The 24,273-nt window shown below is 58.2% G+C and overlaps 1 protein-coding gene across 1 annotated transcript; it reads right to left on the reverse strand.

Annotated features, from left to right (window-relative positions):
- CSNK1E (casein kinase 1 epsilon) lies at positions 1–23,275 on the reverse strand. The gene is given in 12 exon segments (XM_070411119.1): positions 1–2,984; positions 3,624–3,688; positions 4,332–4,471; positions 4,574–4,766; positions 8,668–8,816; positions 10,260–10,430; positions 11,099–11,327; positions 12,730–12,878; positions 13,184–13,232; positions 13,234–13,295; positions 23,194–23,242; positions 23,244–23,275. Coding segments are annotated over 11 exon segments (1,251 nt in total). The 5' UTR covers positions 23,271–23,275; the 3' UTR covers positions 1–2,984; positions 3,624–3,655.
- Positions 23,276–24,273: the final 998 nt, after the last annotated feature.

The raw sequence follows: 24,273 nt of genomic DNA on the forward strand, positions 1-24,273 counted from the left end.
TTTTCTTTAAAAATATTTTTTTATTGATTTTAGAGAGGAGGGGAGAGACAGGGTAGATAGAAACATCAATGATGAGCTGAACCAGTTTGGCTCAGTGGATAGAGCATCGGCCTGCGGACTCAAGGGTCCCGGGTTCGATTCCGGTCAAGGGCATGTACCTTGGTTGTGGGCACATCCCCACTGGGGGGCGTGCAGAAGGCAGCTGATCGATCTCTCTCATCGATGGTTCTGGCTCTCTATCTCTCTCCCTTCTTCTCTGTAAAAAATCAATAAAATATATTAAAAAAAAAAATCAATGATGAGAAGGAATCATTGATCAGCTGCATCCTGCACACACCACACTGGGCATCCAGCCGTAACCCAGGCATGTGCCAGGAACTGAACCATGACCTCCTGGTTCATAAGTCGAAGCTCAACCACTGAGCCACACAGGAACTAAGATTTTCACTGTAAAATATTTTTTTAAAAAAGATTAGCTCATGTTTTCCCCTCAGGGCCCATAGCTGGTCATTTCACACTTAAGTGTTTGATGTCAGATGACCCAGAGAGGTCCTCAGGGGGCCAGGGTGTGGGGCCACAGCGTCTTCAAATGCCAGTGAAAGGGGGAAGGGCACATAACAGGAATACTCACTATAGGTGAGAGGTTTTCTTACAGAGCCTGGGAACTGGAAGGGGTGCTGCAAGAAAAACAGCTGTAGAGAGATAAGGGGTGCCTTGGGGCCCAGATGGGTCCATTGCTCAGAAAATACATTGGAGAACAAATGCAGGGAGTGCTTTGATCTGGTTGCTGTGCCTGGACCCTGACCCCGTCCAGGAGTTTGCCTCAGGAATGCTGACCTTTTTTCAGGCTTTTTGTTGTTGTTAATCTCACCTAAGGTTATTTTTCCATTGATTTTTAGGGAGAGTGGAAGAGAGAGGGAAAGACAGAGGAACATCCATGTGAGAGAAACACAGATTGGTTGCCTCCTGCACAAGCCCAGACCAGGGCCCGGGCCGGGGAGGAGCTGCTGCTCTCCCATACTGCCCGCATTATTGGAATAAAGGCTCGTATGTGATTCAATCTTATCTCTGCTGAATTTGGCTCTGTGACAGGCGGGCTGGACCCACTTAGAGTCCTGAATCACCAGCACTGGAAGGGACCCTAACTCTAGGGGTTTCGAGCTACGCCCAGGGCTTCAAATGCCCCCAGGGAACCTGAGCCCCCCAGCACCTCCCAGGCTGACCCATCGGGTCAGCGGGTCAAGCAGCTCTGCTCTTGTCCGTGGATGGAGACTGTGACAATAGCAGCTCTTGGGTTAAGGAGAAGTAGGAAAGTAAACCGTGTGGATAAGTGCAGACTGATAGACAAATTCTTTTATAAGCTGGTGAGACAAAGGCAGGCTGGGCTGAGGGCTGCCCCTTTATCAAGGCTCCGATGAAGGCACCACCAAGGTCCCCTGTGGTACAGTCGCCACTGACCCCCGACTCCAGTGCTCCCCCTGGCAGGGCTCCTTGGCCAGGGGTGGGGCTCAGATCCTGGATCTGCCCAGAGAGCTGTGAGCTTGGGCAGCTGACTTCATCTCTGACTTCCCCATCCGAAGGCGGAGATGAGCAGACCTAACTCAGGACTCGTGTGCGGATAAGACAATGTCGGGAAGAGCTGTCTGAACCTTTCTCTTCTGCGCCCTGGGCCTTGGGCACCCCTGGAGCTGGTTAGGATGCAGACTCTCAGGCCCCAGCCCCACTCTTGGGGGTCAGAACTTGCTCCCAGGTGGTCTGTATTGGGTTCACGAAGCCTTGGTTTCACCCCCAGTGGTACTCTCTCCCAGGTCTGCTGAGGAGAAACCCCCGGAGCAAAGAGGTGGACTGTGGGCTGCCCAGGTCACTTTATCCTTTTCTACTTTATTACTTCAAATTAACAACCACAATAAAGCTCAAAAAAGTCCAATATTTACACAGGAAAAAAGTACAAAATTCCCCCCAAAGTTCTTCAGTATTTTTTTTTTCAGTTTTTTAAATTACAAAGTTATAAAAAGCTTTGCTCTTTAATTAAAAAAAAAAAGAAAAGAAAAAGAAAGAAAGAAAGGGAAACAGAGGTAAATAAATTAGGAAATACACACATGGAGAAAACAAACAAAAATAAAAACGGGTGTTAACTAGGAGGGGTGGGTGAGTCAGCGCCTAGCCCTGACCCAGGCTCCTCGCTGGAGAGGCCGGGTGCAGGGAGGTGGCCCCCGGGGATGTCAGGACCAGGAAATTCACCCAGACCCCAGGGGCCAGGTGCTTTCTGGAAGGAGTCTCCAGGGACTGGGGACAGGGCTGCCGCAGGGTGGTGAGGGGCTGGTGGTGGCACGGACACTCTGTGCCCTCCTTGAGACGCACGCAGGTCGTTACCCACCCCGTGTGCTGGTTGGGGGATGAGAACAGAAACTCCGCCGGGCAGGTGAGCAGGTCCTGCTGTCCTGGGAGATGCAGGTCACATACGCACACACAGGCACAGGAGGAAGCTCTGCCCCCATCACCTTAGCGCCCACAACTGAAGTCCCCTTGGTCCAAACGCTCAGGGGGACACTGGGAAAAGCCCACGCGGAAAGCCAGCCTCCATCGCCCCGGCAGCGGGGCTGTGAGTCCCCTGTGGTTCTGAGGCTCAAGGACACCTGGCGAGACCGTCTCCACCCAAACAAACCAGTCCCCAGGCTCCTGGGCCACAAGGCTGAGCTGTCCCTCTCCTGGCCTTGGCGGGCGTCTGGCACGGTGGCCTGGTGTCTGGGGAAGCCTTTGGCAGCCTGACGGCGGTGGGCAGCAGGAAATGCAAAGGGACAAGAATCCTCAGTGCTGAGAGCATCTCATCTTCTTGCCGTTGGCAAAAAAAAAAATTTAAAATAAAAAACTAAAGAAACAAAATCCATCGTCGCTCTTGTGCTGGGTTTTTGCTGTTTTTGTTCTTTTGAGTGGTTTTTCCCCCATCTTTTCGTTGTTTTTTAAAAGAAAATACAGTGAAGACACTAAAAAAACGAGAGAAAGATTAGAGGTGCATTTGCCTCTGGCCACCCATCTGCCAGACGCCCCTCACCTCCTGTCTTCTTGTCCTGAGTCTTTGCACTTGGTCCCCCGTCTGGGGCACACAGTAGGTGCTCCATTTCTACAGGAAGGACACTATCTCCTCTGGCCTCTCGGTGAGCAGCCACCCCAGCCACAATGTGCCACAGACAGGCTGGTCCCTGGCGTCAGGTCCCAGCTCAGTCTGTGCAATGACTTCCTCGGGTGTGAGGCCCGGCCCAGCCTGTCGTGCACATGCTCCCTGGCTCAGACCCACACCTCCCCTTCCCCAAACCCGACCCACAGTAGGAGCTGCTATCCACCACTCAAGGCCTCAGGCAGCCATGGGAGTCCCATGAGGCTCACTCCTGGGCTTGTGGAGGCCTAAGGTCTTTGCTGACGGCAAATTATTTTAAAGCAAAGGCAGTGTGGAGGACAGAGAAAGGGGTTTCCAGCAGACATTAACGATGTGGGCCAGGCCTGCTCAGAGGTTTTCAACTCCCTCGAAGGCCCTTGGTTCTGGGTCCCTGGTACCATCTGCAACTCCCCTGCCCCTCCACAACACACACTGGTCTGCTCCCGGGGCGACAGGTGTGTCAACTCACCTAAGCAAATACTGGTCCGGTGGAGCTCCCCCTCACTTCCCGAGGTGGTCAAATGGCACGCTTGTCTTGGGAGGGAAGGCAGAGAGAGGGGAAGGGATGAGCTGCCGGCCTCGGGGCAAGTCTCCCCACGGAGCTGCACCCCACCCGCCAAGGCCCAAAAGCCGAGGGAAGGGTGTGTGACCTCCAGGCCATGCACAACCGAGCCTGGCCACCGGACGCCAGCTCCTGGCCTGACCTGCTGAGACCCCTCCACTGTGGGCCCGAGCAGGTCTCCTCCCACCTCTGCCAGGACACCCCCCTTGGTCAACCAGGATTCCCCTTCCCCAACTTTCCTGGCCCAAACATACCCCCTAAGAGGGGCCACCGCACAGGATCCCAGCCCTCTATCCTGTGCTAAATGGGACATGCGGGGGCTTCCTGAAGGCAGGCAGGGGCTGTGAGCCCCTCCCCTGCGAGCTCCCCGCTGCCCACCCAGGCTGGGCCCCTGGCAGCAAGGGCTGGGTCCCCGCTCTCCCACTTGCTGGCTGGAGCAGGTTACCCTGACTTTGCTCAATGGGGCCAATCAGATGTTGGAGGATTAAATGAGGCCAGGTCCCTGCTCGACAAACGGGGCTTGCTCCAAGGTTGTCGGACTCAGGGGACAGGGAGGAACCTGGGGGCCCTGGCTCAGCTGGGCGGGACGGCAGGACTGGGGTGAGGGCAGCTCACCTGTGAGGCTGAAATCCGGGAGACCTCTTGCCGCCCAGTAAGGTCGGAGGACGAAACGTTGGCCGGAGCGCCCCTGTGTAGCCTCATGCTCACCTTCCTCTCTCTGTCGACCCGTGAGATCGCTCTGGGAGAAGTACTGCCTGGAGGGCGAGGCAGGGGGAAGCCACCTTCAGTGTCCAGGGGCCTGACTGCCCTGGCCGCCCCCACTTGGGCCCAGCTCACTGCCCCAGGTCCCTGCTCACCAGCTTGCTGGATGCGGGAGGCTGGGGTGGAAGCCACAGGCTCGGCAGCACTGCGGAGCCGGTTGGCGGGGGTCCCCGTAGGCGGGCCGGGGGGCAGGGCCCGGGTCGCAGACCCCCGGAGCTGCCCCATCCTCTCCTCGCGCTCGTGCTCTCGCCGCTCCCGGTCCACGTCCTCGGGATTCCGGGCGGCACCCTGTGGGGAGGCAAGAGGAGGCCTGGTCAGCCCTGCACGGTCAGGGTGCTCTAGGGTCCAGCACCCCCGCAGGGCATCTTGGGGAAGGGGCATCGCAGAAACCCTCTGGTCCAACCTCCTCCCCACAGCAGGAAGCCCGAGAGGCCTGGCAACGACCCATGATCCCACAGCACAGAGCAACAGAACCACAACCTGCCCAGAGGAAGGAGGAAGCTGGATGGGGGCGGGGGGGGGGGGGGGCCCTCGGGTCACTCTGCCCTGGTCTCAGAGGGCCAGTCAGGCTGGGAGGGCTAACGTCCTAGGCCTCCCTGGCCCTCCCAACCTGGACCCTCCATGTAGAGAGCCCTCGGCTCCTCGAGGCTTCCCAGCACAGCAGGGCAGATGCTCAGAGGCCAGAGAGGGAGTTACAAGGCTGCCGAGGCCAGGCCAGGACTCGAACCCGGCCTCCCAGCCGGGGACCTTTTCAAAGGGCTGCCTGTCCCCTGCCCCTGGACCTGGCAATGGCTCCTGGCAGGTGCCGAGGGGGCCACCACCACACAGATGCTGCCTGCCTTCACATGGGCGCTCAGGGGAGCTGGAGAAGAAAGGGGCCAGACGCCCCACGGAGGAGGAAGACACCGAGCAGGCAGGCTGGGCAGAAGGGGTGTGTGAGCCCTAGGGGCCCTGGCCCCAGTGCAGAGGAAAGGGGAAGGCCCACAGCGAGGAGCACCGTATGGGAGCGGCATCCGGCCGCGTTACCTAGTTGGTCCTGGGGTCGTCCACAGGGAAGGGCAGGGGGCTGGCGAGAGGGGGGCCGCATCTGTGGAGGAGAGAGCTGTGGGCTGAGTTGGGGCCTGCTCATGGGCACGGGGTGCGGGCTCTTGCAAGCCCCGTGTCTCCCAGGGAACTGGCCGAGAAGGCCCTACTGTCTTTGGGAAACGGGAGAGGCCCTTGCCTTTAAGCAACTCTGGGAGGTAGTGGCTGGGGATCAAAATGGTCCCTGAATCCTAGTAAGGAACCGAGGCCCAGAGAGGCCTCCTGACCTGCCGGGGGCCACACGGTTCACGGCAGAGCTGGGTGTGAACTAGTCCTGCTTTGCTCTCGGCACCCCCAGAGGACTTAGCAGGACATTCTAGAAGCGAACATCCTGTCCTCCCACCCACAGCCTGTCCAGGCAGGCAGGCCTGGAACTACCAGGGCTCCCGCTCCTGACCTCCAGTCCCCCAGTCTCCCCCTGGCTCCCACCCCCTCATTACAGGCTGCAGAGAGCAGCTCAGCCAGAACCACAGAAACCCGAGCGGCGAGAGCTGCAGCACCCACTCAGGAACCTCCTGCTGGAGGCAAGCACACTCCCCGGGTGGGGACTCTATGATGGGCTCGGAGGCGCACAGCCCCTGCCTTTGTGGCCGCAGCGGCCTGGGCCAGGGCCAGCCCCGAGGCCGGAGTGAGCTCCTCTCCATGTTTCCATCCGAGCCAAGTGACGCCCTGAGAAACGCATGCCAGGGAGGTCTCTTGGCTTTTATTTGCCCACAAGAAAAGACAAGGTAACATCCAGTCACCGCCTGCGCTGCGCGGACCGTCCTGGGCCCGGTCAGGTTTCTCCCTGGCAGCCGGTTGGCCTCGGAGAGTGGCTGAACGCTGCACCCAGGCTCCCGGGTCTGCAGGCTCCAGGCCTCACACTGGACGCTAGGAGGTGGCTGCTCCAAGGAGGGAGGCTCTGTCAGGGGCGGATCCTCCTGCTGACCAGTCTGGCCCACTGCCCAGCATGGCACCCATCTGCTGGCCGGTGCTGCAGGCTTCCCGCAGGGGGCGCTGTGCCAGGGAGGGTCCTGGCTTCCGCTGAAAGGTGTGATAGGTCCTTGGCCCCTGTCTGCAGGCGCTTCTGCCAGGGGGCGACTGGAGCGGTTGGCTCAGCACAGCGGTGGGGCTCAAGGTGCCCACGCCTCCGGTTGCTGGCCTTCGCGCCGGAGGTCAGTGCTGGAGAAAGCCGCTGCACCTCTGCTCAGCTTGACTCCGGGGCCTCTTCAAAGGGGACCCCGGGAGGGGCCGGAGTGCCAGCCGGGGGCGGGGGCGAGCTCGCAGCCCCACGAGACGAAATCTTGTTGGTGGACGATGCAATGGGAGGCTCTGAGGAGCCATCTACCGTCCACGGCTTTCTGTGATGGACATGTCCACGCCGGCCTCGCCAGACATGGCAGCCACTAGCCAGCCACCCGCGGCTCCCGAGAACTTGAAATGTGGCAAGTGCGACTGACACGTGACATGTTCAGCTCCGATTAATTTTAATCGATGAAAACGTAGCCCTCGTAGCCAGTGGCTGCCGTACTGAATGACAATGCCTGTGTTTGGAGCTGAACTGACAGAAGGGCCAAGCCCCTCCCAGACCCAGGCTCTAGGATGACTTCCCACATGGTGAGCGAGGGTCCCGCGTCCGAGTCCCCGGAGGTGCCGTGGCGAGGAGATGCCGGGCCCTCGGCCACACTCCCAGCTGGAAGGTCCGGGTGAAAGGTGCCCACTGCCACCTCCAACCTCTCCCCTGGGGCCCCGGGGCCTGTGGAAACCCTGGTCTCTGCTCAGCCTCCACCCCACACCTTAGGGAGCAGTTCCAGGCCCCCCTGTCTGAGGCCCAGAGAAGAGGCACAAGACCACACGCTGCCCCCCATCCAGAAGAAGGCCTCGGTCCCGAGCGCCTGCCAGAGCCGCTGAGGCCGTGGGGAAAGGAGAGGCAACTCGAGTGAAGCGGGTGCAGGTGGGGACGTTTAATGAGCTCAGGTTCAGTACAGAGGCTGCTGACGGGCCTGGCTGAGCTGCTCCTGGTGCCCAGCCCCAGGCCCTCCAGGGCAGGGAACGTCACCCCTCCTTCCGGCTCTGTCCATCAGGCCGCTGATTCATCCCCAAGAATCCCTGGGCAGGGCCTTCTCCGCCACGCCCCCCTCTACTGACACCCCCCCTCCCCACACCAAGGGACACCTCCTCGGGCCTGGCCCCGATGGGCTCAGGCACCTGGTGCTGTCAGAACTGGGGCCCTGGAGTCCAGACCATAGGCCAGTAGTTTTGGGGGGGCAGCTCCTCCACCTCCTCCACCTCCTCCACCGGCCTACCTGCAGGGCCCGGGGTGCCCAGGGGCGCCGGGCACCTAGAAGGGACAGAGAAAGCACAGCAGAGGCTCAGCCTCTTGTGCTCACCCGGCTGAGTGGTAAATCTTGGAAGGGCCAGGCCTCGGAGGGTCCTTACCAGTATGTGCGTGAGTACTCGGGCCCGGCACTGGGAGGGGGGTGGGGGCAGGGCAGCGCAATAGCCTCGCTGTCACGGGGCTGAGCCTGGCTCGAGGGAGCCCCCTTTCCAGAAGAGACGTGAAACAAGTCATACGATTTCTGATGCCACAGCTCCAGGCACATTGACGACTCCCCCCACCCCTCCTGCCAGGCTCTCAACAGAGGGAGACAGAGCAGCCGCCTAGCAAGGCCCAGGGGCCCGTGACCAGGAAGAGGGAGACCACACTGAAGGGGTCCAGGCTGGCCAGAGGGGCTGCAGTGAAGGCGGCCGCCTGGGCCGTGCAGAACAACAAGAGCAGGATGGTGTAGGCAGCAATCATGACGGTAGGGGGGCCCGCCAGCGCCATCCACGCCCGGCCGCGGGGGCCTAGGAGGGATCGGAGGCCCAGCCAGGTCCTCCTGGGTCTGGTGGGAGGCAATGCCCCGCGCGGGCCCTGCTGACCGTAGCGGTACAAGCTGTCGGCATTGACGAGACAGGAGTGGGGGGAGCGTGGGGGCTCGAGGGCCCCGGTGACATCACTCGCAGGGTCCAGCTCATAGCTCCTGTCCTCCGGGAGCCCCGCCCACCACAGGGTCACTTTGGCCTTGTGCGTCAGGGCCTTCCCCGACCAGTCCCCCAAGCCCGCCTCGGCCTCCAGGTGACTCACGAATTTGAGCATGTTCCAGTCGAAGACGTAGTCGTAGGAGAAGCCCTGCCGGTGGAAGAGGTTGCGGAAGAGCTGGCGCAGGTAGGAGTAGTCGGGCTTGTCGTCGAACCGCAGGGAGCGGCAGAAGTTGAGGTATGTGGAGAACTCAGCTGGTGGGGTGACGGGGACAGAAGAGGCCACGGTGAGCCCCACGCTCCCAGGGCCCCAGCAGCTGTCCTACCCCCCACTGTCCCTACACTTTCCATCTAGGAGGGTCAAGACGAAGACAGAAGGGACTATGGCTCTCCCTACGGTGATGACCCCTGAACCTGCCCGTGAGCAGGGCCTCTGAGGACGAGGATGGCGGACCTGTGCGCAACCAAGGGGTGACCCCTCAGTGAGCGGGCGCTGCGCCTCGTGCACAGCTCCTGTCACCCACGCTGGGTTAGGAGGTGGCAGATCAACAGCTGCCACGGAATCAAAGGACAGCCAGGAGCCCGAGGGAGACTCCCAGCATGACCTGAGCCACGGGGGGGGGGGGGGGGGGGGGGGGACACTTCCACTTCCTCCCTGAAATTGGGAGCGAGAGGGGCCTTTGTCAGAACAGAAAACATACACATTGACCCCTGGCCCTGTTCCTGGCACAGAGCTCCTCACACCCTTGTTACTTCCCAAGTGATAAGAACAGCCCTGTCCTAGTATTTGGTCTTTGACCCTGTCCTTGACACGGGGCTCCTAAAACCTTGTAAATGCTAAGTGGGAGGAGCACCAGCAGCATCTTGTCCTATTGAGGTGACACTGGGTGGGCTCCTGGTGGGGGCTGGGCACCAGCAAGACAAGCCACGGTTAGGAGCTTGTAACGCTCAGCCCCAGCCCCCTCCCAACTTCTCCAGAGAAGGGAAAGGGCTAGAAATGGGGTCTCTGATGGTGCCTGCGCCAGGAAGCCTTCACTGGGTTTGGAGACCTTCCAGGTGGGTGACACACCCCCACGCCACGGGGAGGGAAGCTCCTGCCTCCGGGACCCGCCCAGGTCTCGCCCTGTGCCTCTCTTCACCTGCCCGTCCACCTGCGTCCTTCATCACACCCTTCCATGAACTGCTAAGTGTGCTTCCCTGAGATCTGGGAGCCGAGCTGGCACGTTAATCACACTCGGGGAGGGAGTCGCGGGAACCTGGGTGTGGGTCAGAGGCACAGGCGGGCTGGCCGGGGCGTCAGTTGGTGGCCACAGTTGTGGGACTGACCCCTCGGCCCGTGGGGTCTGACCCCACCTCCAGGGAGACAGTGTCAGGGTCAAGGTAAATGGTAGGACACCCAGCTGGGGTCCCAGAGAACTGCGTGGTGGGGGAAGGACCCCACACGTTTGGTGACCAAAGTGTCAGGCGTGGAGAGTTCGGGGAGGGACCCCTTTTCCCTAATGCTCAGGCCCTGGGAGGTGAGGCAGGGAGCTGGTGGGGGATGCTGAGTGCTTCACAGCCAGGCCTCCCGTCCGCCCGAGCCGGGACAGAGCTCACGGTTCATGTTCTGGTGCCGGGGGCAACGGCAGCCCAGACAGGACTCTGTGAGACAGCGTCTCCCCCTTGGAAGGGGCCTCAGGGGTCCCCCGGGCTACTCACAGGGGTAGCCTTTGCAGAGGACCTCGATGGGTGTGGACATCTTCTTCTCGCTGATGCGCTCGTACTTCTGGCGCTTGGTGGCTGCCTTGAGGCCCTGCCAGGGCAGGGAGCCCAGGTTGAAGTACATGAGCACGTAGCCCAGGCTCTCCAGGTCATCCCGACGGCTTTGCTCTGCACAGAGGGGCAGGCGAGGGCAGGGAGCACCAACACATTAGCACGCATGCGCCTAACACGTCCTCGGCTCCTGGTCGCCGGGGCCGGGACATGCTCCTTGACTGAGGGGGAACAGCCCACCCTGTGCACCCCGGGCCCCACCCCTTCCCCAGGCTGGCTGCAACCCTGTGGCAAACAGGCCATCTCTGGCTCCTCCTCCAGAGGAGGGACCTGAGGCTGAGCCTTCTCAACTCAATCTGGGCCTACTTTTCTTTGGTGGTGGTGGGCGGGGGGGGGGGGGGGGGGGGGGGGGGGCGGCGGCTATTTATCCAGGGCAGGCATCCATTCACCCGACAACTAGGGCCTCCTTGCCTGGCCCCCCTTGCGGACAGGGCACAAGCTGTGGCATCAGACACAGCTGGGGTCAAATCCGGCTTTGGCACCTGCTGAGCCAACAACCGTAAGCAACCCGTGTCACCACGTGAGCCTCGTTTCCCAGCCTATAAAAGCTGGGGGTGCGGTCGGGCAGGAGAACCTGCTGGGGGGGGGGCCGCGGCTCTTCTCTGAAAGGGGAGGACCTGACTCTGAGGGAGTCGGGGGAACATCCAGGCCACAGGGCGCCAGGATCCAGGCCAGCAGCTCCTGGGTGCACGATGGTGCACGTGGCCCCGGCCCTGACCACTCACCGATGCCCAGGTGGGTGTTGATGGAGGCGTAGCGGGCAGTGCCGGTTAAGTTCTTGTTTTCCCGGTAGGGGATGTGCTGGTGGGTGCGGGCGTCCCGGTACTTCTTGGCCAGCCCGAAGTCGATGATGTACACCAGGTTGCCCTTCTTGCCCAGCCCCATGAGGAAGTTGTCAGGCTTGACGTCCCGGTGGATGAAGTTCTTGGAGTGGATGTACTCAATGCGGCTGATCTGGGGGACACAAGGGGACAGCAGTCACCCCCAAGCAGTCCCCAGAGAGGCCTTCCCCACGTGCTGGGGGCCGGGCCCGGGCCGAGGGCGGGGGCTGCCAAGATGGAAAACACATACACGGCCCTTGCCCTCGGCGAGGGAAAAAGAGGCTTGTAAGAGGATTTCAAGAAGCAGTCCGGGAGGGCTTCCCGGAGGAAGTGCCGTTGGAAAGCAGCTCTGAAGCGGGAGTTCACCAAGTCAGCTGCGAGTCCGAGAGGAGAGCAAAGCAGAAGGAAAGCTAAAGGCAAGGCCTGGAAATGGAGCCGGAAAGGCATTCAAGCCCCACAGAAGCCTCTCCTGCCTGGCTCTACGCCCTCCTCGGACCCGGGAGCCGGAGTCGGAGGCATCTGGAAGGCTGTTCTGGTGACAGATTGAAGGGGAGGGGCAGAGGGCGCTCCAATAAAGGCTGACCTTGGCAAGGGTGACAGAGATGATGTTCAAAGGACAGGTTCTGTCCCCAGGCCTCCAAAGTACACCAAAATCAGCGGACTCACAGGCCCTTCTTTAAAAAATTTATTTAAAAAAACACACAAAAAAACCTGACTTAACACATATGCACATGGTATGTCCTCTGGCAGGCCAGTCCCTGCCGGGGCCTCCACCGTCTGTACATCCAAGGCCTCCTCGGCGTGGCCAAGTATTTCCTAAACCTCTGAGTCTCACATCCTAAGAGACTGGCCACCCTCCTCGCACACACACATTTAGCCGACAATCGCAGGTAATATTTTTATATGTTTTTACTGATTTCAGAGAGGGAGGGAGAGGAAGAGAGAGATAGAAACATCAGTGGTGAGAATCACTGATCGGCTGCCTCCTGCACTCCCCACACTGGGGATCGAACCCCCCACCAGGGCCTGTGCCCTGACCGGGAATTGAACTGTGACCTCCTGGTTCCTAGGTGATGCTCACCCACGGAGCCACACCGGCCGGGCTCTTTTTATATTTTGAGAAAGTTTTCCCCCTCGAGCTTATAAAGGGCTTCAGGAGCTCAGGATGCTGGGCGGTGGGCGCCCTCTGGTCCTGGCACTGCATCCTGCTTGACCCCAGACAACCCAGCAGAGGGGAGATTCTCACCTGAGGTGACTGAGGCGTGGCGAGGCTTAGCTCACCTGCAGTCACCTCCCCGGGACAGGACCTAGGAGATCACAGGCTTTGTATCACCTGCAGGCAGAGTCCTGAGCCCCACCTGGAGCACAATACAGCAGGTCTGAAGCTGAGCCTGGGCATCTGCATTAGACACCACCTCCCCATTTTACAGCCGATGTTAAGGTCCCAGTCTCGGAACCAGGCCTGTGCCACGTCCCCGTTTCTCCCTCCTGCTCCAGCATCCGGGAAGCAGAGGTTGGGCGGGCGGTGGACTCACCATCTGGTCGGCCAGGAGCAGCACCGTCTTGAGGCTGAACTTGCGGGAGCAGAAGTTGAAGAGGTCCTCGAGGCTGGGCCCCAGCAGCTCCATGACCATCACGTTGTAGTCGCCCTCGGCTCCACACCACTTGATGGACGGGATTCCCACTGGGGGGCCAGGAAGTGGGGCTCTCAGGGGAGGTCCTTCCTGGCCCCAGACCAGCCTCCAGCCGCCCCTCCTCTCCTCCCCCACCCAGCCCTCCCCGCCCTCCCCACAGCCCGCCGCCCAGCCCTCACCTCCTCCCCCATGGCCCACCGCCCGGCCCTCACCTCCTCCCCCCCCATGGCCCACCGCCCAGCCCTCACCTCCTCCCCCATGGCCCACCGGCCGGCCCTCACCTCCTCCCTGCCCTCCCCACAGCCGGCTGCCCAGCCCTCACCTCCTCCCCCACAGCCCACCGACCGGCCCTCACCTCCTCCCTGCATCATCTTGTAGAACTTGCTCTCGATGTGCAGCTGGGGGGTGCTTCGTTTTCACACATTCGAGCTTGATGGCAACTTCTTCACCAGAAGCGATGTTGGCACCTGTCAGGGGTGTGGGAAGCAAGGGTCAGGGTCCCCCTTGGCGCGGCGGGCGGCTCTACACCAGCACCGACTGTGCCTGTGCCTGAGCCTGAGCGGCTGGCTCAATGCCCTTGGGGCGGCAGAGGGCTCAGCACTGTATCCGAGGGAAGCGGAGGCAGCTGTGGGGCACAGAGGGGCACCCGAGACAGCTTGGGGAGGGGGGGCATAACTACAGCCGCACCAGGGGGAGGAGTGGGGAATGAGGGCCGATTCAGAGAACCAGGGGCCGTGCTGCAGAGTCCCGGTTCAAGGGGGGCAGGCGGGCTACAAAAGGCTCACACCCCACGTGAGGGGAACCTTATCCTGGAGGGTGGGGGCCACTGAGCTGGAGAGGTGAGGCCAGTGGGGTATCAGGCTGTGGAGGAGAGAATGGGGTGGGCGAGGCTCCATCTCCCCAGCGATGATAATGGGCGGGCCGTGTGGAAGGGCTGGGGCTGGGCTGAGAGTCAGTCTCCTTGTCCGGCCAGCCGTGACCACAGCTGCTGTAACTCACACAGTGTGGTGTCAGCACAGACAGACAAAGCAGGAAGTCTAGCGGGCGCGGCCACCGGGAGAATTCAGGAGGACCAGGCTGGCACCCCGAAGCAGGGGACAGGATGGGGCTCTGCAATCAACATCCTGGCACACCTGGCTAGCCAGGTGACAAAGTCACCCCAGCTCACAGTGCATTCCAGGAGGAATCCCGAGTGGACCAAAAGTTTCTATTAAAATAAAACAGGTGGGGTGGCCCGGCCGGTGTGGCTCAGGGGTAGAGTGTCAACCTATGAACCAGGAGGTCACGGTTCAATTCTGGTCAAGGGCACACGCCCGGGCTTTGGGTTCAGCCCCCAGTAGGGGGCGTGCAGGAGGCAGCCAATCAATGAATTCTCTCTCATGATTGATGTTTCCATCTTTCTCCCTCTCCCTTCCTCTCTGAAATACATAAAAACATACATATATATACATATATATATACATATTCATACATATATATATATATATATATATATATATATATAAAAGCAGGCTAGAAGAGGTCAATCGGGAAAAAAGGGGGTCATGTGTAATACTTTCAACAATAAAGATTTAATTTTTTAAAATAAGCATATCCTAGGATGAGGATAAATAAATACCTACTTACATACATTTTAAAACGGTGGGTGTAAGCTGGCCCAGCCCCTTTGGAGCCAGCTGGCATTTATCTTATAAAGTGAAACACGCATGACCAAGCTAGCCAACGCCCAAGCGCATGCCCTTCAGAAACACGAGCCCCGGGAGGACGTGGCAAGAATGAATACAGCAAGGACGACCCAAACGCCCACCAGTGGAGAGCGGCTCAGTGGTGACGCAGTCATACAGAGGAACGCCACGGGCGGGGGCGAGGAGATGACGCTGCAGGCACCTTAGCACCGAGTACCGGAGAGCAAGGAGGCTCCATGCACAGTGCCAAAAGGTGCCCACAACCCAAGTGGCCGTCGACGGACGTGCGGATAAAACACACGTGTCTACACAGGCAGTGGACTATTACTCAGCCATAAGAGAGGATGACGTACTAACACATGTCACAACACCAATGAACCTTAAAAACATGTTCAGTGAGTAAGCCAGACACAAGAGGACAAAATACTGTATGGTTCCATTATACGAAATATCCGGAATAGGCCAGTCTCTAGAGAAAGAAAGTAGATTGGTGGATGCCAGGGGCGGGGGAAGGGGACACGGGGCGTACACCTGGTTAATGGGCACAGGGATTCCGTTCGGGGTGATATGAATGTATCAGAGCCTGGTTGCACAACACCGGGAATGTACCAATGGCCACTGAATCGTGTACTTTAAATGGTTACTTTTGCTCTGGCCGCTGACTCAGTTGGAGCCTCCGGGACACCAACAGGTTGCAGCAGGTTCCATCCTCAGTCCATTAGGTCAGGGTGCACAGGGGAGGCAACCAATAGATGCTTCTCTCTTACGTTAATGTTTCTCTCTCTCTCAAATCAATAAACATAACCTCCCGTGAGGATATTTTTTAAAAGGTTACTTTTATGTCATGTAAATTTCGCCTCAATTATTTTTTAAAAGGAGGAAGGGAGAGACAAGAGGCAAGCACATTTTGTCTAAATTTCAAAAAAACGCAACACCAGTTGAGCATCAACCTACAAACCAGGAAACCATGGTTCAATTCCTGGTGGGGCACCTGCCCAGGTTGTGGGCTCGATCCCCAGTGTGGGGCGTGCAGGAGGCAGACAATTAATGATTCTCTCTCATCACTGATGTTTGTATCTCTCTCTCCCTCTCCCTTCCTCTCTGAAATCAATTAAAAAAATATTTTTAAAAATATCACCAGCAGTTTCCTCTGTGAGGGGAGAGCGAGGACAGGGTGGAAGGGGTGCCAGGGGTCCTCACAAGGGGACAGGCAGGTCCTCCTCCAACGGGGTGGTGGGAAGGGTGCCTGACACCATGCACACGTTGTATACGTGTTCTTTTGTATTTACTCAAAAAAAATTTTTTTAAAATATATTTTATTGATTTTTTACAGAGAGGAAGGGAGAGGGATAGAGAGTTAGAAACATCGATGAGAGAGAAACATCGACCAGCTGCCTCCTGCACATCTCCTACTGGGGGTGTGCCCGCAACCAACGTACATGCCCTTGACCGGAATCGAACCCGGGCCCTTTCAGTCCGCAGGCCGATGCTCTATCCACTGAGCCAAACCAGTTTCGGCTATTTACTCAAAATTTAATAAAAAAATAAAACAATGCGGGGGGAGAAATGTTAGAACAAGAGGGAATTGCCTTCTTTTTTTAAACCTCACCTGAGGCTATGTTTTTATTGATTTTTTTTTTAGAGAGAGATAAACATCAATGTGAGAGAGAAACACCAATCGGCTGCTCCCCATACACGCCTCGAGAAGGGATAGAACTCATAACCCGGTGCGTCTCCAGACCAGGAATCCAACCTGCAACCTTTTGGTGCAATTAAGCCTCCCAGCCAGGGCAGGAGAACTGTCTTTTAGTTTGGGGGTAGGCAGGGCTTTTTATCCCCGACTTAAAATCCGGAAGCCACTAAAAAGGGGGAAAAAAAAAAAAGGCTTCCTCACCTCCAAAAAAGGAATCCCTTCTCCATGGCAAAAATACCAGAAACAAAGTCCTAAGAAACACATACTCGTAACCCTTCTCAGCGGCGAGGAGCTAACATTACGTGGCTAATACAGTATAACCAGCTCCGAGAGATCGGTGGGAAAAAGCCCAAAGGCTCAACAGCAAATAGGGTAAAGGATCTGAACAGACACGCCACAGAGAAAGAAATCGTGAATGTAAAAATGGCTTACTTATAGGAAAAGATGTCCTATCTACCTCCTTGTAAGAAAAATACGAATGAAAATGCTCCTAAAAGACCACTTCCCACCTACAATTGGCAAGAGCCCCACCAGAAGACGACAGGATGCCCGTTGTGAGGCCGTGGGCAGTGGGCACCCCTTCCCCGGGGGTCCAGGTGAAGCGGAGGTCCCTGCGGGGGCGACGTGCCACCACCCAGCTCCCACTTTGGAGACTACTGGTCACCCCCGCCTGGTGCAACACGAGGCCCAGACCAGGCTGCCCACTGTAGGCCGTTTGTGACAGTAAAAGCCTGCAAACAACTGAAATGCCCGTCATCCTGGGGCCCGGTTATGTAAAGAATGGGCCATCCATAAGGCGGACGACAATGGAGAAAGAATGAGGAAGCTCTCTGTGCAGAAGTAGAAAGATCTCAAAGATACAGGAAGTGAAAAAGCTAAGTACAGAACACTATGTATCCTATGCCCTCTTTTCAGTACAAAAAAAAGAAAGAAAGAAAGAAAAAGGCAAGGAAATAATATGTGTCTATGTTTGGTTGGATCTATATAAAGAAACACTGAAAAAAACATGAGAGCCAGGGAAGACACTGCACTGGATACTACGTGATGCGCTATCATTCTTTTCCGCACCTTTGTTGAGATGTAACTCACAGACTGTACAATTACTCCTTTGAAGTGTACAATTCAGTGGTTTTTAGAATGTTCACAGGATTGTGCAACCAGCCCCACAGTCAATTTTAGAACATTTTCATCATCCCCAAAACACTCTTACCCCTGAGTAGTCAACTCTGCACCTCCCCCCCTCCCACCCCAAACCCCAGCTCCAGGCAACCTCTAATTAACTCGGTCTCCAGGGAGGGGCTGTTCTGGACATTTCTCAGAAATGGAATCATACAATATGCGGTCTTTTGTGACTGGCTTCTTTCACTTCGCATGTTTCTGTGTCTTGGCTTTTGGGCTTGTGTGTTTTCATTTTTGAGCCACATAAAATGAAGTTAAAATAAAAAAAATAAACAGATTACTAAGCCCATGAGCAATGGGAGAGAAAGTGCCTTGCAAACTATAAAGTGCTTTTGACACATCAACCTTCACCGCTGGGGGAGTCGCACACGTTTCCGGGGATAGTGAGGATGTGGCAGGGAGGGGAGCTGGGCTCGGTGCCGTCCACCAGGCTGGCCATGCCCTCTCCCCGCCCGCCCAAGAGCAGGAGAGCACAGCAGTTAAGAGTGTGGGCTCCCACGCTGGCCGGTTTTGCTCAGTGGTTAGAGTGTTGGCCCTGGGGCCGAAGGGTCGCAGGTTCAATGACAGTCAAGGGCACGTACCTTGGTTGCAGGCTTGATCCCTGGACCCTGGACCCTTGCGGGAGGCAACCAATAGATGTATTTCTCTCACATCGATGCTTCTCTCTGTCTCTCTCCCTCCTTTCCACTCTCTCTTAAAAAAAAATCAATGGAAAGAATACCCTCAGATGAGGATTAACAACAAAACCAGTGCGGGCTCCAAGCCCAAATCCTGATTCTGCCACCTCCTAACCAGGGGACCCCGGCAAGTCGCTTTACCCCTCTGCGCCCCAGGCACCCCACCTGTAAACTGGGGTTGACAGTACCTAGCTCATTATGGCTTTTGAGGTGCCAGCAGGCTTAGCTGCGGGCCTGGCGCACTGTGAAGTGCTCGAGGAACATTGGGTTTGGGCCAGAGACGAGCCTGAGATGCCCTGACCATGTGTGGGGCATGGAAGGAAGGAAAGAGGGAACAGGCCTTCGGTGGGGAAAGGAGCGTCCCTGGACAGAAGGCTGCAAGGGTCCCGACGCCTGGTCAGGGCTGTGCTGGACAGCGACCACAGCACGTGCAAAGGCCCGACAGGAGGGGGTGCAGAACCCTGAACTGCAGCTGAGGGTGACAATGAAAGAGGAGAGCAGGGCAGCGATCAGGTCTCAATGCCCAGCAAAGACCCTGGCCCTTAGCCTGAGACTCCAGGAGCCAAGCACAGATGCCTGCTCACAGGGTCTCTCGGCCTCCGAGCTGCTGACAGCCTCTGTCCCGGGCAGTGGAGGGTGTCCAGCAGCATCCCTGGCCTCTACCCACAAGGGACAGTAGTACCCCTTTCCTTGAGGAACAACATTCAGAATGTCCCCAGACCTTGTGACATGTCCCCCATGGGACAAATCCCCTTCTCCCCTCAGGGAGACCCATGAGTATGAGGACTGGCCCGAGGGGCCCAAGGCTGCTGCCCTGGTCAAGACAAGAGCTGACAGTGCCCCACCCAGGCGGGGGCGGGGCCTCCAGCAGGGAGGAGAGGAGCCCTTTATGCCTCTGAACTCTTACAGCAAGCACTACTGCTTGTAGAAGCAGAGATGCCAAAGGTCAATGACTAAACGCCACACAACTTCTCTGGGACAGAGCCCAACGGTTAGGCAATCTTCCGACCCCACCAAGTGCTGGAAACCTGTCCCAGCTGCTTCCCCAAGGGTCCCGCCCCTGGACCCGTGTGCTGCCTCCATGTTCTATCTGGACGCTGCCCATGTTTTCTCTCTCCCTTAACTCTCACAACTGCTGTTAACTAACCGGCCCGAGGTCAGACAGAACTGGTTGCAACAGAGCCAGGATTTGAAACTAAGCCCCAAGCCCAGCTGGTGTGGCTCAGTGGTTGAGCGTCAATCTATGAACCAGGATGTCAGGGGTGGATTCCCGGTCAGGGCACATGCCCAGGTGGCAGGCTCGATCCCCAGGGGGGTGTACAGGAGGAAGCTGATTGACGATTCTCATCACTGATGTTTCTCTCTCTCCCTCTCCCTTCCTCTCTCTGAAATCAATGAAACTGAGCCCCAAAGCCCCGCTTTGTTCTCTATTCCAATTCCCTAGCACCTCATTCATTCATGCAACAGACACATACCCAGCCCTGGACCAGCGAGGCAGTCCTGCCTGCAGCTCAGCTCACCTTTGTGGGAGGAGCCCAGGCTGACTGTGACCAGGTAAAAGGTGCCCAGGAGGGGCGACAGAGGTGCCGCCAGCTAGAAACAGGGGCCTATGGGGGGACAGTCTGGCCTGGAAAACAAACTTGGTCAGAGAAGGGCTTGGCCCTGGCCAGCGCTAGAGGGTCTGGGAAGTGCTAGCTGGGAGGGCTGGCCTCACCCTGGGGGGCTCAGACACCCACATGGACACAGGCACAATCAGGAGCCGACTGGACCAGATGCGGAGGGCGAAGTCCCTCCATAGCCACCTGGTGGGAGCACCAAGCCCTCCCATTTAGAACCAAGGACCAGAGACTAAAAGGTGTCGCCCTCCCAAGGGCACATGGCCAGTGGCTGGCAGAGTGGGCACGGGCTTGGCCAGCTCTGGACCCCATGCAGCCAGCTTGAGGCCCTAACAAAGCCGGCCCCACTCTCCCGCTGTCCCCCTTATGATGTTGCCGGGCGTGGGGAAACGGACCGAAGAGGGGCTGGGGGCCTCGAAGCCACATCCACAATGTGTCCGTTCGCCTTCGGGGGTCCTGGGAAGCAGGGCCTGGAGGCCGCACCCAGCCCCACCTGCAGAGGCCATCTGGAGTCAGGCCCTGGCGGCAAGAATGTGGCCAGAGCTTTGAACAAAGGGAACCAGCAAGGCCAGCCGGGGAGGCCCTACAATCACCACTGTCCTCGTGCCAGCAAGACAGGGTCCCAGGAAGGAGTTGGCAGGACACAGTGTCAGACTGGGGCCCCCATGTACCCAGCGAAGACTGGACAGCCAGGGAGAAGGGGCTCCCTCCCACCCCCTTGGCCCAAGAGGACAGTAGCAAATTCCAACTAAGACCGAGGGTTTGGAGACACACGGAAAAGCACTACTGCTGGGCCGAGCATGCACAGGTGTTTCGCACGCTGTGATCTAGCTCATTACTTCTCACCGCTTTGGAGGCCTCGCGCCCATTTTACAGATGGGAAAGCCAAGGCTGTCAGAGGTCATCACTTGCTCAAGGGCACACAGCTAGTAAAAGATATGCCAGCACCCAAACCCTGGTAGGATTTACTCCAGAGCCTGTACAGCAGGAGGAAATCTGGCCCTAGGGTTTAAAATGAACTGGATGAAACACAAAAAAGTAAAAGAAATAAAACAAACTAGATGACTACTAGATAAACAGCAAGTCCGGCCCCTGGGTTGGTCCTGCACGTGGACCAGGGGCACTAGCTTTCTGAGTGACCCTGGCCTGCCCCTCCCCCTCTCTGGGCCTCAGTTTCCCTTTGGGAAAAAGAAGGCTCTGGACCGGGGGCTGTCTGGGAGCAGGTGTGCGTCTGTGCCAAAAGCTGCCTCTCGGTGCCCTTTGCCCTCAAGCCAGCGGTTCCAGGCTTCAGTCCTGAGCCCCAGAGCCTGGTGTTAAGAGTCCTTTATACCCAGCCCAATTTCACAAACAGTAAGGGTACGGGTACCCCCTTCACAGGTGAGAACACTGAGGCTCAGAGAGAGAAAGTGACATCCTGTCACACAGCAAATGAGGAGGAGACTGGGGGCCTGAACCTGGACCTGCCCCCAAGTCCCAACCCCCTTCTCCCTGGCTACGTGAGGCCGCTTCCCGTGCCTGCGCCCGTGCCAGCCACTTCCTCCTCCATCCATTCGAGAAGCTTCACTAAACACCCACTTTGGGCAAACCACATGCTGGGCTCTAGGGACAGAGGGTGGGAACAAACCAAAGCCTGCTGCCCCGGAGGAGCTGGGTGCCAGAAGAACCTTTAAAACGACTGCACGCTGCACTGCGCCTTCCTCCCCTCTGCGCCCAGCAGTGCTGAGGAGGGTGAGCTACCGTGCGCCCGGCTGGCACTTCAGTTACCACGCTTTCCCATGCCACGCGTCGTGCCATTTCTGCTCCTGACAGCCTGTGGTCAGCCAGGCGGCAGCATCGCAGTTTCTAGTGGAGACACAAGCCCAGAGCAGTCGCACAAAGCAGGCCCGGCACCCACGCTGTCTGGTGTCTCCCTCCCACGTTCTGTCTTCCGTGCTCTGTCCCTCAGGTGGGGGGCTGTGGGCATAAAGGCACCGTGGGGGCCACTTAGCCACGAAGCTCCTGCTTCTTCACGTGGGAATGGGGACAGCACAGTGTCACCGCTAGAACTGCTGGGACAGATCACGCTGTTTAGCACGAAGCATGCGAAGCATGCGCTGAGACTGTGTGCACTCCCCCTCCCCGGCCCTCTGACAGGGAGGGTGGCTGCCTGGTTAGCAGACTTCATACCCATGAGGGCGGGGACCTCTTCACCCCAGCTCTGAATCCAAGAGCACAGCACACTGACGGGCCGTCTCCTTTCCCAAGGACACGGCCGGGAGTGAGGAGAGACAGGCGCTGGCCACCTTGCTCTAGCACAGTGGTTCTCAACCTTCCTAATGCCGCGACCCTTTAATACAGTTCCTCATGTCGTGGGGACCCCCAACTTCATTGTTACAAATTGAACAGAATTAAAACATAGTGATTAATCACAAAAACAATATGTAATTATATATGTGTTTTCCGATGGTCTTAGGCGATCCGTGTGAAAGGGTCGTTCGACCTCCAAAGGGGTCGCGACCCACAGGTTGAGAATCGCTGCTCTAGCAGCTCCAGTTCACAATTACCCACAGGACACCTCCTCTGCAGGCCAGCAATCGCCAGGAGGGCCCCAACTCCAGACTGGCCCCTCGGGTGGCTGGGAAGTGGCTTTTGAAGGCTCGAGTCTCTGCCTCTTTACTCCTGGGCAAGACTGGGCCAGATGTCAGTGATTTGTTTAAAACAACAAAACCCAGCCGAAACCGGTTTGGCTCAGTGGATAGAGCGTCGGCCTGCGGACTGAAAGGTCCCAGGTTCGATTCCGGTCAAGGGCATGTACCTGGTTGCGGGCACATCCCCAGTGGGAGATGTGCAGGAGGCAGCTGATCGATGTTTCTCTCTCATCGATGTTTCTAACTCTCTATCTCTCTCCCTTCCTCTCTGTAAAAAAATCAATAAAATATATTAAAAAAATAAATAAATAAAAAAATAAAACAACAAAACCCAGACTTTCAGCAGGAAGCACATCCGGAGAGCGAGAGCCTAGAAGCTACGACCCCTGCCCTGCCCTCCCCCGCCCCCTCAGGTTAGTGGGGAGCTTGCGTCATTCCCAAGCCTGCCTGTGCTGAATTCCCGGAGGCCGGACCCCAGGGAGGGGCCTCGCCAGAGCCAGCAGTGGCCCAGGCCTCTCTGTCCACCACATCCTACTCCCAGGAGACAAGGCAGGGGGTGCTCATCCAGGCTGGGCTTTCCCACGCCCAGCGAGAGGCCCAGGGCACCCACAGCTGGGAGCAGAGCTGAACGTACCCTTCTCTGCCCAGCCTGCAGCAGCGGGAACCCCCCTGCCTCACCCCAACATGCTGCTGCCAACCCCACCTGGGGTGGTCCTAGGGACAAAAATGACTAAAACACGCAGCCCCTGAACCAAGTTCTGACTTCAGAGCCCGAAATCCCGGCATCTTCCCTCCTCCTCATCCCCACAGTTGTCCCCGGGGGGGGGGGGGGGGGGGGGGGGGGGGGCGCGGCTCCAGAGCCGCTGAGCTGGAGCCGGGGACACTCACCCAGGTAGATGTCTCCGAAGGACCCACTCCCGATCTTCCGGCCCAGGCGGGTACTTATTCCCCACGCGGAGCTCCATGGTTCACTCGCACTGTGGAGGGAAGCAGAAGCACTGGGCTCAGGGAGCAGGCCAAGCCCCAGGGACTGGGAGACCAGCATTCTCCCTCCCACTGCCCAGGAAGGCGATCTGGCCTCGCTTGGCCTGAGGACAGCCAGGTGTCAGGTGGCCCGAGAGCCTCCAGGTGTGGGCAGGGGCGGAGGCAGGCTTGGCAGAGGTGTCAGCTGGGCCAGGCAAAAGGTGGAATTGGAGACAAGGCCAGGGAGCAAACGCTGGGGGACCCTCATTCAGGGACCCTCCAATGGGAGCCCCTCTGGGGCAGGCCAGTCATGAGCCAAGACCCTAAAAGGAAAACCAAGGACAAAGGGGGTGAAGGGGAAGGGAGATGCAGGAGCTGATCGTCCAGGTGGTGCTACCATGGCAACCACCAGCAAGTTCCAACCTCCAGGGATGGGAAGACATGTGGAACAGAGGGTCCCTAAGCTCCTCAGCCCCTCCAGGGCTCAGAAATCACGGCTGTCCCGGCCCCATCCCCACCCCAGGCTTCCCATGCCAAGAACCAGAGGCCGGGCCTCCACAGTGGCCTGGTATTCCCAGAGGCCAGACCTTGCCAGTCGACAGTGTGCCCGCAGGAGGGACCCCTTCCTCTGTGATCTCCTTCTCGCCACCTCACAACCTCGGGAACCTCCCACACAGGCCACTCCGCACCCATTTCTCGGGATAGACTGTTTGGGACTGGACTTCCTCCAGACCGGGACCCTCAGGAGGGTGTTCTAAGAGGGCAACTGAACAAGTGGAGGGACCAGAGCCAGGTTTTTGGCCTCCAGTCTGAGCTTCTGTGGTGTGTGTGTGTGTGTGTGTGTGTGTGTGTGTGTGTGTGTGTGTTGGGGGGGGGAGCAGCTGGGAGAGGGGGTACTGATTAACAGCTTGCCTACATCCTGTGTCCCAACCCCGGTGTCCAAGCCTGTGGGACATCAGGGTCCCTGGTGGACACCCCCTGCTCTGGCCTGGAGCGCTTGGGCCC

This window comes from Myotis yumanensis, unplaced genomic scaffold, assembly GCF_028538775.1.
Source record: "Myotis yumanensis isolate MYYU_CA2020_CCGP unplaced genomic scaffold, mMyoYum1.0.hap1 SCAF_3, whole genome shotgun sequence".
NCBI lineage: Eukaryota > Metazoa > Chordata > Mammalia > Chiroptera > Vespertilionidae > Myotis > Myotis yumanensis.